Here is a 14,973-nt window from a genome sequence, read left to right on the forward strand (position 1 = left end):
GTCCGTCAGAGGAGTAGATTGGTTTCGTGTTTCGCGTCAAGTCCGTTGGAAGCAAACCATCAGGTCTGTTTCTAGTCGCTTCCATTCGTCGCCATGATGGGGCTACGAGAAGACTGTCGCTTTCTGTTTGTAAGTGAGATAGACTTATCTGCATTCAACAGCGTCCTTGGGTCTAACTTTCCCGTGTCCAGATTACCGTAAAAGCGGGTGATATAGACCACCCCTAAAATTTCTTTCAATGATTCGGAAGTTCGGACCAGAAACGGTCTGCGCACCGCTACACTGAGTGAATGAGTCATAATCACGTCTTACGTTCGGCGAGGCAGTATTTATCGTCCTAATTCGTCCGGGTAAGAATACTACCTGGCCATATATACTGAAGAGCACCAGAAATTACTGGAAAACTACGTAGTCATATTGTACTTTGGTGTACCAGGGACCCCTATAACAAAACTCTGTCAGTATTTATTTGCAGCTAGAAACAGGCCTGTTCAACCAACACTGGGAGAAATAATGAAGATTGTGGCTGTTAAACCTAATGCCACTCTCCACTGTTTACCGAAAGAAGGTGTTTACCGTACCCTGGGATACAGAAGACACCGTACCTGAAAGAACGGCGTTCACTGTATCCAGGGAACCTGCATCCACTGTACCTTGGAAACTTTTCAGACACGGCATTCAGTATAACTGTAAGATAAAGGCGAAATAAAATCGCGATAGGAACGTTTCGATGACGGAAATGAATTCATCTCAACAAGACGAACAAAAAATGATAAGCATGTTATGGTCTCAGACTCGTAATTCAGTGGAAATCGTGATCAGAAGTCTAAAAAAGTAGGATTTTTGGACCCCTAACATAGGACTCATCAAATTACGTTCCAAAATTCTACTCTTTTAGACTTTTGATGCCGATATCTGTTGAATTTCGAGTCTGAGCCCATAACATGCTTATCATTTTTTGTTCGTCTTGTTGAGATGAATTCATTTCCGTCATCGAAACGTTCCTATCGCGATTTTGGAATTTCGCCTTATCTTACAGTTATACTGAATGCCGTGTCTGAAAAGTTTCCAAGTACAGTGGATGCAGGTTCCCTGGATACAGTGAACGCCGTTCTTTCAGGTACGGTGTCTACTGTATCCCAGGGTACGGTAAACACCTTCTTTCGGTAAACAGTGGAGAGTGGCATTAGGTTTTACAGCCACAATCTTCATTATTTCTCCCAGTGAACATATGCCACCCACAAGGCATTCGTCACCGAAATTTGGCTGAGGAAACCTGCCTTACCCAAATTCGAATGAGAATATAATCCTCACTCAAATTTGGGTGATAAAGTATACCTAGCCCAAAATTGGGTATGGACCACGATTTTTTCATTCTTAGTGTATGCGGCATCACCGATTATACAGAAGAGGTACAGGGGTGTTCCACATTACCCACTGGTGGCCAATATTACACTGATAAAACTACGCTTCAGTTCTACCAGTGTACCCGCTTTTACGGTATTACTGGGTCCGACCAGAATATCAAGCATAACCTTCGGGTGCTGCAGAATATCAAGCATAACCTTCGGGTGCTGTAGGGGCAGGAGAGAAGGTGGCTCGGAAGGTCGGGGGCTCTTAAACAAACATAGCTGCAATGCTATTTTTCGTTCTTTATCCTTCTTAAGGTAGGAAATACCCATTGAAGCCCCTTGGCGGGTAACCAGGGGAATACTAAGGGAAGTCCGGTAAACAGTTGCACCATGGCCATGGAGCTCCAGGCTGATGACGCTGATTTTCCTGCATGAACAACCGCTGCAGGTGCCGCGCGCTAGGCATCAAGTGCAATAGCAAATGCCACGGTGGATCCTCGCACATAATGACTGAAAAATATTTGTAGATAGGCTAGGGCTCTACTGAAAGAAAGAAATCAGTAAACATTTGTCAAACCTCCGCCCCTACAATTATTCTTGATATTCTGGTCGGACCCAAACCGATGCCGATTTATGGAAATGTGCCCCTTTTCTGCACTGCAACTGACGGTGTGACTGTCTATGGTGCCTTTTCAGTTAGCTTCCTTTCTTGTGACATGTGGGACGACGCTTGCTCAGGGACCCTTACCCCGAACACCGGTAAGTAAGCAGAATATGATGTTTTGTCCAGAAAAGTCAACGTTCAATCCCCCAAAAGTTACGTCCAACTCTCGATCCCTTTACGAATAGAGGAGACATTTTGAACCTTAAACCATGGTTTACTGCGTAGCATAGTAGCTGCCCCATCTATCGGTGGCGTGCACAGGGTGAGGGCCCGCCGCGACCCGAGCGCGCCGAGTCGTGGTGAACCCACCGAACCGTGAGGCATTGTTGGTCGCTCTTCTGCGCTGGCGCTGTACCGGGGGAGAGAGCGTCGATGTTCTGCACGGGCTTCGAGCCACGCACGGACCTATTCACTATTCCCCCGGGCTCTATTCCATTATTAATATGGCACTAGCTGTCACCTTGAAGGGTCTTGTATTGTTCAAGGTACGGCATGTTCTAAAGTAGGTAAAGGTATCATCTGCTAAAAAATCTCAAAATGAACGTTACTAAAGCAGATGATATTCGGTTGCTTTTCTTCTAGTGGTTGGGCTTTGATAGTATTCAAAATTAAGTGCGAAAGTCTAGGCTTCCTGCGCCCGGCGGGGATGAGAGGAGGTTCTTGCCGCGCCGAGTCTAGCGGGGCGGAGAGGGGTGAAGGGAGGATGCCGTGAGTGGCGGTCATTGTTGGTCCCCGCCGCCGCCCCGCAGTGGGTAGAGCCAGCCCCCTGCACTTTTTGCCCCGCCTGCGCCGCACGCACAGACGCACTCTCAAGATCCTACTGAGCTTTTTCTTGGTAATACGAAGAAAAAGCTTAGTATCATGACAGCACAGCGAAGGTCGAGGAGTACCTCGAAGTTTACAAGCCGGCGCTGCCGTGGCGCTGCCACACCACCGCAACGATTCGTCTCTCGACGCACACTCTTCATCAAATAAAATCCATAAAATACACAAAAACGTAGTTATTTATCTGAGAGATTTGATAAAGACTGAATTGTGCTCTTGGCCTAGGATAAAAAGAAAATTTCGCTGAGGGAAAAGAGGGGGATCGTCACTCTTTCATTGTCGTCACGTTGGCCCTACAGCATTTTCGGTACTGATGTCACAACAGCAAAAGCAACAACAAAACCAGTGCCTTTCTTGGCCGCTCAGTTCCCCCGCTGGGCGCGCGAGTACTGGTCGTGGCGGCGGCTGGCAGAGCTCGCTGAGCCCCTGGTCGCCGGGGTGCCCCCTTTTCTAGATTTTCCGACAATGAAGCCGGCTTCGGCCGCGCTTGGTTGCTCGGCGCCGGCCGCTCGGCTCGCGCAGGGGTGCCGGGGGGGCCCGTCGAGGAGCCAGGATCCCAACACTTCCCCCTCCGTTGGAATGCTAGAGCTCCAGGTCCGGTCCAGGACGTCTGCTCCGTCGTCTCCCTGGCGTCCGTCGCAGGCTTGGTCGCAGGCGGCGAGCTCCTGCAACCACTGGGTTAACTAGTCGGCGGGTCACTCCAGCTGCTCCGCCCGACTCGGAGCTGCAGGGTGTGCAAGCTTCACCTTCTCGGACGGGGTTGAAGGTGACGTGAAGGTCCTTGGCCCTGGGCTGCCGTCTGCGCTGGACCTCCTCGTGGACCTCGCGGAGGGGTTCTCGCAGCCTCGGCGGGCACCGCGTCGGGTCGTCTGCCTCGATACCTGCGTCCAATGGGAGGCGGGAGACTCAGGTCTGTCGGGAGGAGGGTGATGTCGCGCCCGAACATCACCTCGGCTGGGCTGAACTTGGAGGCACTGCTCTACAAATCAAAGAGTGTACATAGTATGCTCTAACTGGTGCATGCCTGCAAGCACGCTCTAGCTAGCGCATGCCTGCCAAGCATGCACTAACTAGAGCATACATGCCATGTACACGCTTCCTGATGCAGAAAACTCCCTATCCCTTATGCAGTAAATGTATGCTCCAGTTAGCGTGTACATGGCATGTATGCACTAGTTAGTGCATGCCTGGCAGGCATGCGCTAGTTACAGCGTGCTTGCAGGCATGCTCCAGTTTGAGCGTACCATGTACACTCTTTGATTTGTAGAGTGTGCGGCATGGCCCCGTACGACGTCGTCCCAGTCACTAGTCGCTGTGGTCTTCCGGAATCATCCGCTGCTTTCGGGTGTTGGGCCAGGGACCGGCTCTTCCGGATGCCGAACATGGCCAGGACTTCGGGGAACAGGCGCGCTTCGAACTGGCGACCCTGGTCACTACGCACCACCCGAAGCAAACACCATTGAATATTTCTTATGTGACCTTAAATTGCATCATTCTGAGTGTAACTATCAAGTCTCGGCCGGGCGGGGGTGTTCAGCTCTGCGGGGGAGGGTGCATGCCGGGGGCCGTCAGGAAGCCAGGATCCCAACATTAGCCTATTTACTGAGCTCATAAGTGATGGATGGTAAGGTGGGAAAACCATCAATTCAGGAGGAAGGCTCTGTGTCCAACGATTAAATGCACTGTTTTGTTTTCACGAACTTAGAGCGACATACTTAAGTCAAACGGCTACCCATCGGAGGTGCATCATGTAACAACGGAAGACGGATACATTCTGCAACTTGACCGCATACCACAGCCTGGCAAACCAGTGGTTTATCTCGCCAATCAACTGGTCAGTTCAGCAGCAGCATATCTGATCCTCGGGAAAGGCAAATCAATTGGTAAGAGTGACGAGGAAGCAGTAACGCGTGCCTCGGCTCTGAGTGGAGCTTTCCTACTCGAGTTTTTACATAGTTTTGTCGTTTTCTGTTCAAATCTGTCAGGTTTCCTCCTCTATGACGCTGGATTCGACGTGTGGTTAAGTAATTTCCGCGGCACCAACTTCTCTCTCACCCATAAAACGTTGTCCAGCTCCGATGACAAATTTTGGGAGTTCGGGTAAATGAAACTAAAATCACTCTTAAAACCTTACGAAGTATTTTGAGCATACATATAACAAACTAAAATACTTGGTTATACGAGTTCGTAAATTACGAAGTATTTTCTTTGTAAGCTTACGTATGCTCAAAATACTTTGTTATACAAACTACTTTTCTTTGTAAGGCCCAAAATAGTTTGTAAGGTTTTCTCAGTGATAGGTTTGCCCTGGCAATCTTCCTTGCTGTGAATGCGCGTGGTCGTCCCACCAACATTTTTTAACGAAATTGAAACAAATTCTTGAGGAGCCACAAGTAAACACCCACACTGAAAAACCAAACGCTGTCTAGACCACATCACTGGTGTGGGTGACATTTTGACCGCATCAGTTGGTGTGGTCTAGACCACGTTTGGTGTGGTCTAGACCACGTTTGGCCACGTTTGCTGTGGTCTAGACCGCGTTTGGCCACGTTTGCTGTGGTCTAGACCACGTTTGGTGTGGTCTTTCGCACCACACCAACACCACACCAACAGATGTGGTCAAAATGGCACCCATTTGACCACACCAGTTGGTGTGGTCTAGACCACGTTTGGTTTTTCAGTGCAGGCAAGCTCTCGACATGCTTAATCTTGATCCCACCCTTGGTCCAGGTGGCACGAGCACGGCACGCTCGACAACCCGGCCCTCATCGACTACATAGTCGCGACCACCAAGCAGCCCAGCGTCGTGTTCATGGGCCACTCCATGGGGGCCACCACCTTCTTCGTGACGGCCTCGGAGCGCCCAGACACTCTTAAAAAAATCAGCGCTGCTTTCGTGATGGGCCCTGCCTCGTTCCTGGCGCACCACCGCAACCCAGCTCTCAGCATCTACCACCCCGTGGCCAACATCACGCAGGTCAGTGTAATGCACTAAAAACTTACGTGTGTTCTGAGTGAGTATACACACAGAGAGCACTAAAAAGTGTCCTGAGAAAACACACAGAACTCTAAAGTGCGTACTGAGTGAGTACCCACAGAGCACTAAAGTGTGAACTGAGTTACACGATGAGCAATAAAGTGTGTACACTCATAGAGCACCTAAGTAGGGGTTATCCTACGTTTATACCCCCTAAAATTTTCCAAAGTACTTCGGTTCCAATTTTCTTTCTTCCCAAAAAATAATTTCCAAACTAATTTTACCAAAACAATTTATGCAAAATGCCAAAGTATATAAAAAAAATTATCAAAAATTCCGAAAAGTTTTAGAGAGTGAAGAGATGTCCCGGGGTCCGCAAGTAGTCGACGACCCTTTCTTCTTGCTTGTAAGTAGCCAGTGACGACGGTCTTGACGCGTCGCTGCTGGTCCAGCCACTTCTTCTTTGGAGCGGCCTTGACGCGGCACGCGGCGACCCAGGGACAGCTCGTGCAGCATCGTCTCCGTGTCGGCTTGCTTCCTCATGGATTTCTCCAAGTGCAGTGTATAGCGATGGGCGATTTTCGCCGATGACACCCTGGCGAGGAACAGTATTGTTGGTTTCCAGACCCCAAGCCTCCAGCCATTCTCCAGGAATTTTACCTAAAAGCGGTTGTGCCAGTCCTCGTTTAAGTTGTTGGTCCCGTGGTCCTCTCTCAGGCAGTGGTGTTTTCTTAAAGAGTTCATAGGTCACACGGTGTTGTGGCCTACCTACCTTCCAGGCACCACGTGTGAACGAAACAGAGAGAAGACAGGTGTACAGTTTATCATAGTCACTTTTGGAACTGAAGGATTCCGTCCTTCTAGACCTCTCTTTTTTTTCGTCTGTGTGGCGTTGGCAGAGTGGTGTGCCATAACCATAATTTGAAGATGGCAGATTTTTATCATCGCGATACACTCAAAGTAACTGAACCATTTTCACATTAAAACTCTTAAAGAAGTTCGTGTCCTCTCAGGATAACGCAGACCCTAGAAGACCTTATCAAAAGCCTAAATCGAGAGCTAAAAGTTAAAACCGTGCTAACGTTTTGATTCACAGAGAATTGCAGACCTGACTCACCATCACCGACAGCCTGTTGAGTTCATCCGTTCGGTCATCGACCGGATTTGCAATAGCGCCCGGAGATTGAATCAAGAGCTCTGTCGTTTGGCGGGACTGAGCCCCGATGATCGCATAGTAAGCCTTTCCAACTATCTTGGAGCTCCAGTGCTCGGTGAAACATAGATGTTTCCGAGCGCGGCAAAGAGGCACCGTCCCAGTATCTCTAAGGTTTGCTTTTGTGTTCATAGTACGTTGCATTAATATTGAATTGTTTCATGTTCAGCTGTCGGATATAGGCATTTTCTTCCCAGCTGGAGGATCGCTCGGGCAAATTTTGCACTACGCGCAGTTGGGTGATCGGAAATGTAAGGTTTTTCTTTAGGATACCAGAACAGTTTGCGGAAATGTGGTGACACTATAGAATCTGAAGTGTGCTTCCAGGTACACTCTTCTTTACAGCGTAACATGCCAGGCGCACGCTAAAATAGTGTTGGCGCCTGGCATAAACACGCTTTACACACTACATGTTCATGTAGAATTTTGTACCCGTGACTTGTAACATTTTGTGCATAAGTGTAATTTGCTTATTATGCGTAACATTACATATATAGGCAAAGTCGAGCACAATTTTATGCAAAACGCTACACAGGTTCAAAATCATGCAACACCACGTTCAAAATTGTACATAAAGATTTACCGTGTTAACAAGAGTGTGCCTGTAAGTACACGCCAAAATGCATTCGCTTAGTCCTAACCAAAAACATGGGCCAGTTTGCAGGCACACTCTCATTAAGCGTGTACGTGTACTTGCAGACAGACTATTTTAATGTGTACTGACCCTGGCAAGTATGCTGTAAATAAGAGTGTGCTTGGAAGCAGGCCCAAATAAGAGTGTACTTTGTACAGACTTCATTTTCTAGAGTACACAACACAACATTGACTCGAGCTTACAATATTATTTTTTGATGCAGGGCCAGGTTTCCGAAAGTACAATTACGGTACCAGAGGGAATCGCGCCAGGTACGGGCAGGACACTCCACCTGACTACAACCTCGCTAATATCAACACGCCTATTTTCATGTACTACGGACAAGACGACAGCTGGTGCACTGAAGAGGTAACGTGCAGTTTTTCCATCCATCTTTACCGTTGCTTGAAGTGCTTGAGAAGGAATGTTTTCGCGATTTTCAACTCGTGTTACATGGAAATGATTCGCTTACACTACAAACGTCTGCTTGCGGGGTTCCAAAATTGAGTTCATCCTAAAAAGTCTGAAAGTTTCGACTTTTTTTTTAACACACCTACAACGGCCTGCTTGACAACGTGTCTCCTTTCCAAATCGAAAGGTGACATTGTGAGTACCTTTTTTGGCTACACAATTGTGTGTTGCCACGATAGGGTCAAAGACGCGATACTCTTAAGTGTTGTCGAGTTTTTGTTGATACCCTTGTTTATCGCAAAGACTTTCTGTATGTCGTATCTCGGTCGTATTGCCAAAAAAGGTACTTAAAGTATTACCTTTGCATTTGGCGCGTCCATGCTACACATATGCACTAGGCATGTGTACTTCCCCATGCACACTAAAAGGAGTCTACTTGTAGCTTTGTAAAGCTTTTGCTTCGTAACTGCTAAGAAAATGAAGGCATCGAGTAATTCTACATATAAAAAGGAAATGCTTCATGTAACGAAGAATTCTGCTTCGTAACACGAAGCAATTCTTCGTAGAATACAATGCCATCGATTTCTACGTATTGTAAAGCGATGTTTCGTTGACCTTTTACTGTGCATCACGTTCTTTGTGTGTACTTGCGGGCACGCATTTGAAAGTGTGTTCACGGCAAACTCAGAATAATACCTTGGGACTCCCGGGCTGCTAAACACACCCCTGTTTGTACGGGATGGGCCTGGGAATCCTTGGTACTGCTTATACCTTGCACTTCGTAGTCAATTGTGTTTTTCGTGTATTGGAGAGCAGTTAGGATATGATTCTTTCGCAAACTTGAAGCTGTGCGCGAGCTGACTCCTATTGTTTTAAACCACTGCTTCACACAGCTTTTTGACTGTCGTTTCTTTATTGTCTGTGCAGGACATGGCACTTCTGAGAAGCAACTTGAAAAATGTAAGAAAGTCTTTCATTCCTCTGAGGAAGAACTTCAAACATCGTGATTTCGTTCTCTCCGACACAGCCTACGAAGATGTGTGGAAAGAGGTGTTGAAGGATTTGGATCCGTACCTAAGGCAAAGTTGAAGTAATGCCAATGAGAGATTAGGTTACTCTCCACTTACACTGGAGAAAATCTGAGTTCCAATAAAAATAAGATCATTGCAAGGAATAACATAATTTTTATTATCAGAACACAACGAAGACAGTCCTTACGTTATATAAAACAGCAACCTGAAGATTTACTCAAACAGAGTGAACGAACATAAATTTGAGTTGAACTGTGCTGTCATATTCAACTCAGACTTAAGCCAGTCGCAAAACAAAAAAGAAAAAACTTGAGGAATCGTGCGCCTTTGAACACTATTGAGAAACAATAATACCTACTGTCCAGCTCTATCGTAATGTATTTGAACTAAATTAACATTAGTGGTTAATGCGACCAATTCTTCAAAATTTTGGACAGTAAAAGAGTCACCCACAATCAAATGCATGGGCGTGCACACCATTGCGTGCCAGCTTTCAAATTATCCATTACGCAGCAACACAGGCCCCTATTTAGACTCGAACTAGTTCCCTGTCGTATAATTTGCTATGAGAACAGACGTCCAACCACGTCTCGGCCTACGACTCTTCCGATTTCTGAAATTCAGTGCTTTCACACACACTGCACACCACAGTGACATTCAAGTCACTCTCGGCGAACATGTCCCACAGTTGGTGCACCTGCACTCTGCACGTGTCCCTGGTGTGACGGCAGGGAGCGTTGTGGCCGGTCTGCCGCAGTAGCACCATACGCCGGAGGCTCTGGAACCTCAACCTCCGCAGCTCCTCCGCCAGGTCGGGACAGCCGTAGGGCTCGTCGGACGCCGCCACCAACTGCAGCTCCTCCAGTGTGGCGGCGTGCGCGCGCATCAGGGCCAGCGCAGAGACCAGCGGGTGGACGCCGCAGCGCAGCCACTGCAGCCTCGCTTGGGCACCAGGGAAGGCCAGCACCGGCAGCGGGGCGTCCAGCGGGCAGTGTACCTCAAGGGGAAATCACACTGTGAATTTCAGTCAAATTTCGATGAATTTCAGCCGAATTTCGGTCAAAATTCGATGAATTTAAATCGAAATTTGTAGAAGAATTTTAGTCGACATTCTATGACTTTCAGTCGAAATTCGATGGTGAATCTCAGTCGAAATTCGACGGTGAAATTCAGACGACATTCGATGAATTTCAGTCAACATTCGATGAATTACTGTCGATATTCGATTAAGGGGGCTCATACATGTTAAAAGCACTTTTTAAAAAAAAAAATTTGATGTAGACGGATTGAGATTTTACAATTTCTGTGTTAAAATCCTTTTAGATAATTGAGTAAGCTTCATTTTGGCTTAAGGGAAAGTGACTTTGGACATTTTTTGGAGATTTAGTCGAAACGTTTAAAATTTTGCTTCTCGTAAGATTTTGTTCGCATACTTGCTCAGATCTGTGGGGAAAAAATCAGGGAGACTCATCCCCAGTAGTGTCATAGAATTGACTAGAATGGGCTTTATATCTGCAATAGTTTTCAAGAAAAAAAATAAAAACAATTTTTTGTTTAAAAATTTGTTTAAAAAATTGTTAAAAAAATTGTTTTTATTTTTTTTCTTGAAAACTATTGCAGATATAAAGCCCATTCTAGTCAATTCTATGACACTACTGGGGATGAGTCTCCCTGATTTTTTCCCCACAGATCTGAGCAAGTATGCAAACAAAATCTTACGAGAAGCAAAATTTTAAACGTTTCGACTAAATCTCCAAAAAATGTCCAAAGTCACTTTCCCTTAAGCCAAAATGAAGCTTACTCAATTATCTAAAAGGATTTTAACACAGAAATTGTAAAATCTTAATCCGTCTACATCAAAAATTTTTTTTAAAAAAAGTGCTTTTAACATGTATGAGCCCCCTTAATTTCTGTCAAAATTCGATGCATTTCAGTCGAATTTCGATGAATTTCAGTCAAATTTCGATAAATTTCAGTCGAAATTCCATGAATTTCAATCGAGTTTCGATGAATTTCGGTGTACAAACGAGGCCGAGTTATTTTCCCCTGGCGTACCTCCAGGCGGCGCAGCGAGGCCATCTGGCTCACCACCTGCAGCTGCTCCCCGGTGGCGCCGATGACGCTCAAGGAATGCAAGTGCGGCATGGCCTGCATCACATCGAGGTGCCGCTGCAGAGGGGCAAGGACCTGCAGGCCTTGCAGGCGAGGCGCCACCAGCTGCAGCGCCTTCTGGCTCCAGAACGGAGTGACCTTGCAGGGAAGGCCGGCCAAGAAACGCACCTGAGAAGAACAGCAAAAAGTCAACCTCATTACTCATTTGGCATGAAATGGTTGGGACCCACGGCAAAGTATAATTGGCATGACCAACGAGTCAGTAAAGTAAATTAATAAAAGCCCTGATGGAAATCGGAGGGGGCCATTCGAAGGCGCCGAACGCGTTTGGCCCCATCTCAACACAAAGCCGTTTCAACATCCGTTCACTTCCACTTTCCTCATTAGAAAAAATACTGAGCCGTTCAGAAGCCACACTGCAAACCTAACTGTGTGCTAAGCACGCACTTACAAATAAATGCTTGCAAATACACACCTACGAAATGCTTGGCCAAGTTAGCACTGTCAAACGCATGCGTGCAGTATGGAGTTCTACGGCGCCAAGCATGCAATTGTGTGTACTTCACAAGCACGCGTTTTTAAGTGCGTGCTAAGTAGACAGATAGGTATGTGGTGTATTATTACTGCGACTTTCCACCCACTGGAATGGTCTACTTTATCAGAAGACGTACCTGGGCAAGACTGCCATCCGTCAGCAAATTAGCCATGTTCTTGGGATGTGAGCTCGAGCTGATAGATTCCACTCCTAGAAAGTACTCTCCTTTGAGCGCTCCGATTGGCGGCTTCTGTAACAAAGACAAATCGACGCGTCTCAATAGAATAATCCTCATTAGCAGTGCACATCTAAAACGATGCAGCCTTTGTACGAAGTAATATGCGAGTTGACCCCTCGCCCTATCCCATATGCACTAGATGCATGCTTCTGTTAGCAATAGTAAGTGCATGCTTGCCAGGCATGCGCTAGCTAGAGCGTGCTTGCAGGCATGCTCCAGTTAGAGCATACAATGTGTACGCTCTTTGATTGGCGCGTTACACTGCATGAAAAAGTGTGAATATTCACACCATTTACGTGTTTCTTGGAAGTAAAGGCCATTTCTGATAAAAGATATAGCAAGAATTGTTGAAGGATTGTTGCGGTGGTTTCAAGCAGTGGCCATTACTTACCAACGGAGAGGGCAGCAGGCGTAGTGCACACTCATCAGACGTCAGTGTAAAAGAGTGAGAAGTATTGTAGTGATCCCTCGTGAATGACACAGTTAACCTAGGGAACGAGCAAAGGCCGTGGTCGACCTTGGTGACAGTGCCTGACCAACTCGACGACCGGCCTCTGTACGCCACCCTGGCGCCCACCACCATCCGCTTCAGCGTCTCCTCCGGTGTCATCTCCCAATCCCCCTCGTTGGAGCGTTCCCGCCAAAGCGGGGCTGCGGCAGAAGGGAGACACTCTTGAACGTTTGCAAAGGAAATTGCTTCACTCTCAGACTCGTATTGACTTTTTTCTCTCTATTATGGACAAATTTTTGTCCTTTGCTTACGCAGTATTTTAAGCAGCAATAATATGTAGTATTTCCTTTGTAACCATGTATAATAGTGTTCACAATGAAGACTAAATTGTCATTAATTATTGACTATTTTTGATGTCAATTGCGTATTGACTCTTTGCCAATAGCAAAGTGACTATAAGTCAATGTAAGGAACAAAATTTTACATAGACATTGAGGAAATAGTAAATTTTATTGCTGTTGTAAAACCCTCACCAAAGGATAAAAAGTCAATAACAGGCTAAGTGTGTTCACAGCACGATGTATTCTCTGACTTAAAATTACGAACACCCTTGCGAATTGCAAAGAAATGGTTTGAACAGTTGTCCCTTTTCCTTTTCAGAGCTGCCGTAAGAGGGAAGCAATTGCGAATTTCTTCAAACTATCTGACCGAGGGGGAAAGCACTCGCGTAATAGTCGGGTCACTCTGTCCGTAATAGCACGCGTAATAGTGTGCGTAATAGTAGCGTAATAGCCGAAATTCTCCACATTAGATCCATTTTGGGGGGTTTTTGGTCTGTTTTCAGCTAAATCCCTTTAATTTTGAGGCGTAATAGAGTGTCATAGACGTAAGAGTCGGGTCGCAGGTTTTAAGAGTGATTTCCCCCTCGTATCAGACATTGTCATTCGAGAGGTGCGCTCTCAGCATCGGCACAGTAGCCCACAAATATAATGTCGTAAAATTATTGGAATTTTTTTTTAAGGGGGGACCCTGGTGAAACTTTCAAGTAGGCTTCAAAATAATCCCAGAAAGTTGAAACTTTGCTTTATTATGAGGTTCATTATGGTGAGTTCCCAAAACAAAATTCAACCCAAAATGTTGAACGGTCTCTGAGAAAAGTGGCTTTTTAGTGTTTTTTGGAGTGTTGGGGAAAAATCTTCCTGCGTCTTTCATTGGGACGGAAAGTCTTGAAAATTTTTTTGGGTTATCCTAAAGATGTATAGAAGAGATTTTAGTGACGGAATTTTCAAATTCAACTTCTGTCCTGAAATATGAGTTTTCAAATTTCAACATTAATAAAAAAGTGATTTTTTTCCCTTTTTTCAAACTTTTAGGTGTGTTTAAAAAAAAGTAGGGCTGATATCAAGATTCCGTCACTAAAATTTGTCGACAAGTCATCAATGAATAGAGTCCATGCAAGACGACTCATGTAGGTGTCAACCAGGAACGCAGGAAGTCTTTCTACGACAAATTTTTTTGTCGACTGAGCAAAGCTGTGAAGTTGAGCGTAGAAGCCAACGACAACTGATCTCAATGTTATTTCCTTCCAAATGATAAAGAAACTACCCACTTAGCTTAAAGGTTGAACACCTGTTGAATTTGAAACCTTCTATGCACATTTTTATCTATGAACTTTGAAAATTCTATTTTTTGGAATTTTGGCGATTTTTTCACCAGGGTCCCCCCTTAAAGGACCAATAAAAATGGAGATTATATGGACAAACGCAAATAGGTATTACTGTTGCACTAAAGCCAGAGGTACGAACGACGGACTATCAATACCATCAATACCATCAACACCATGAATAGCGAGTCTTAGAGTGTAGACGGCGCATAAGAGGGAACCAATTTTATTTCACCAACTTCCGTCAAAAAACTGAAAAAAGTGGTCTGTCTTGCAAACATTGCACCTCGAATTTCTTTAATGATAGGGCCCCTTTACGGACCTTTTCATAAATGTATTAATAAAAATAGAAGCGCAATGTTTGCCAGACAGACCATTATCTTCCAGTTTTTTTGGACGCACTCCCATGCCAGGAACGTAACGTCACGTTGAAACGAACGTGACAAAATGTCACGTTCGTTTGAGCATTGTGTCACATTCGTTTGGATGTGAACAGGCTGACTTTTGGCGGATTCACGTCTAAACGAATGTGACACAATGCTCAAACGAACGTGACAATTTGTCACGTTCGTTTCAACGTGATGTCACGTTCCTGGAATGAGAGTGCGGAAGTTGGTGAAATAGAACGTCCTTTCTAAATACATTTAGCATGTTCTACATATTTTAATCAGAAAATGACAGCCCTCATCTACCGTCTACGTTTGAAAGTTCTAACGAATGTGGCAACCGAATCAAACGGCCCTCTCACGATCGAAGAAATGTGACATCTTATTCACACGAACATCAAAACTTCACATTTTAACGAAAACGGCCGTCACACTTGTTGAATCGCATTGGTCCACGTGCGCGCACACCAAGCAAGACTCA

At 45.7% G+C, this 14,973-nt stretch overlaps 2 protein-coding genes across 14 annotated transcripts in view; one reads left to right on the forward strand and one right to left on the reverse strand.

Annotated features, from left to right (window-relative positions):
• On the forward strand, positions 1–9,250 carry LOC117642304 (lipase 3-like). The gene is made up of 9 exons (XM_034380374.1): positions 1–129; positions 2,049–2,111; positions 4,547–4,724; positions 4,827–4,941; positions 5,572–5,818; positions 6,915–7,052; positions 7,201–7,282; positions 7,889–8,034; positions 9,004–9,250. The coding sequence occupies exons 1-9, from the start codon at positions 94–96 to the stop codon at positions 9,163–9,165; spliced, it is 1,167 nt and encodes a 388-aa protein (XP_034236265.1). The 5' UTR covers positions 1–93; the 3' UTR covers positions 9,166–9,250.
• LOC117642302 overlaps positions 9,241–14,973 on the reverse strand; it is a 23,804-nt gene continuing 18,071 nt past the window's right edge. For all 13 annotated transcript variants that reach the window (XM_034380359.1, XM_034380367.1, XM_034380360.1 and 10 more), the window contains 4 exons: positions 12,384–12,643; positions 11,891–12,004; positions 11,163–11,387; positions 9,241–10,104 (listed from right to left, as the gene is read on the reverse strand). In XM_034380359.1, coding sequence (XP_034236250.1) covers positions 9,703–10,104; positions 11,163–11,387; positions 11,891–12,004; positions 12,384–12,643 — 1,001 coding nt within the window. In that variant the 3' untranslated portion in view covers positions 9,241–9,702. The remainder of the gene's footprint in view (positions 10,105–11,162; positions 11,388–11,890; positions 12,005–12,383; positions 12,644–14,973) is intronic.

This window comes from Thrips palmi, unplaced genomic scaffold (genome assembly GCF_012932325.1).
Source record: "Thrips palmi isolate BJ-2018 unplaced genomic scaffold, TpBJ-2018v1 HiC_scaffold_16, whole genome shotgun sequence".
NCBI lineage: Eukaryota > Metazoa > Arthropoda > Insecta > Thysanoptera > Thripidae > Thrips > Thrips palmi.

What these genes read in the sequence shown, in the direction of transcription:
- LOC117642304 (XM_034380374.1), top strand. Translation starts at nt 94, where the DNA reads ATGATGGGGCTACGAGAAGACTGTCGCTTTCTGTTT. An exon ending in CGGGAAAGGCAAATCAATTG is followed by an intron (nt 4,725 to 4,826) that starts GTAAGAGTGACG and finishes CAAATCTGTCAG; the next exon opens with GTTTCCTCCTCTATGACGCT. An exon ending in GACAAATTTTGGGAGTTCGG is followed by an intron (nt 4,942 to 5,571) that starts GTAAATGAAACT and finishes CCCTTGGTCCAG; the next exon opens with GTGGCACGAGCACGGCACGC.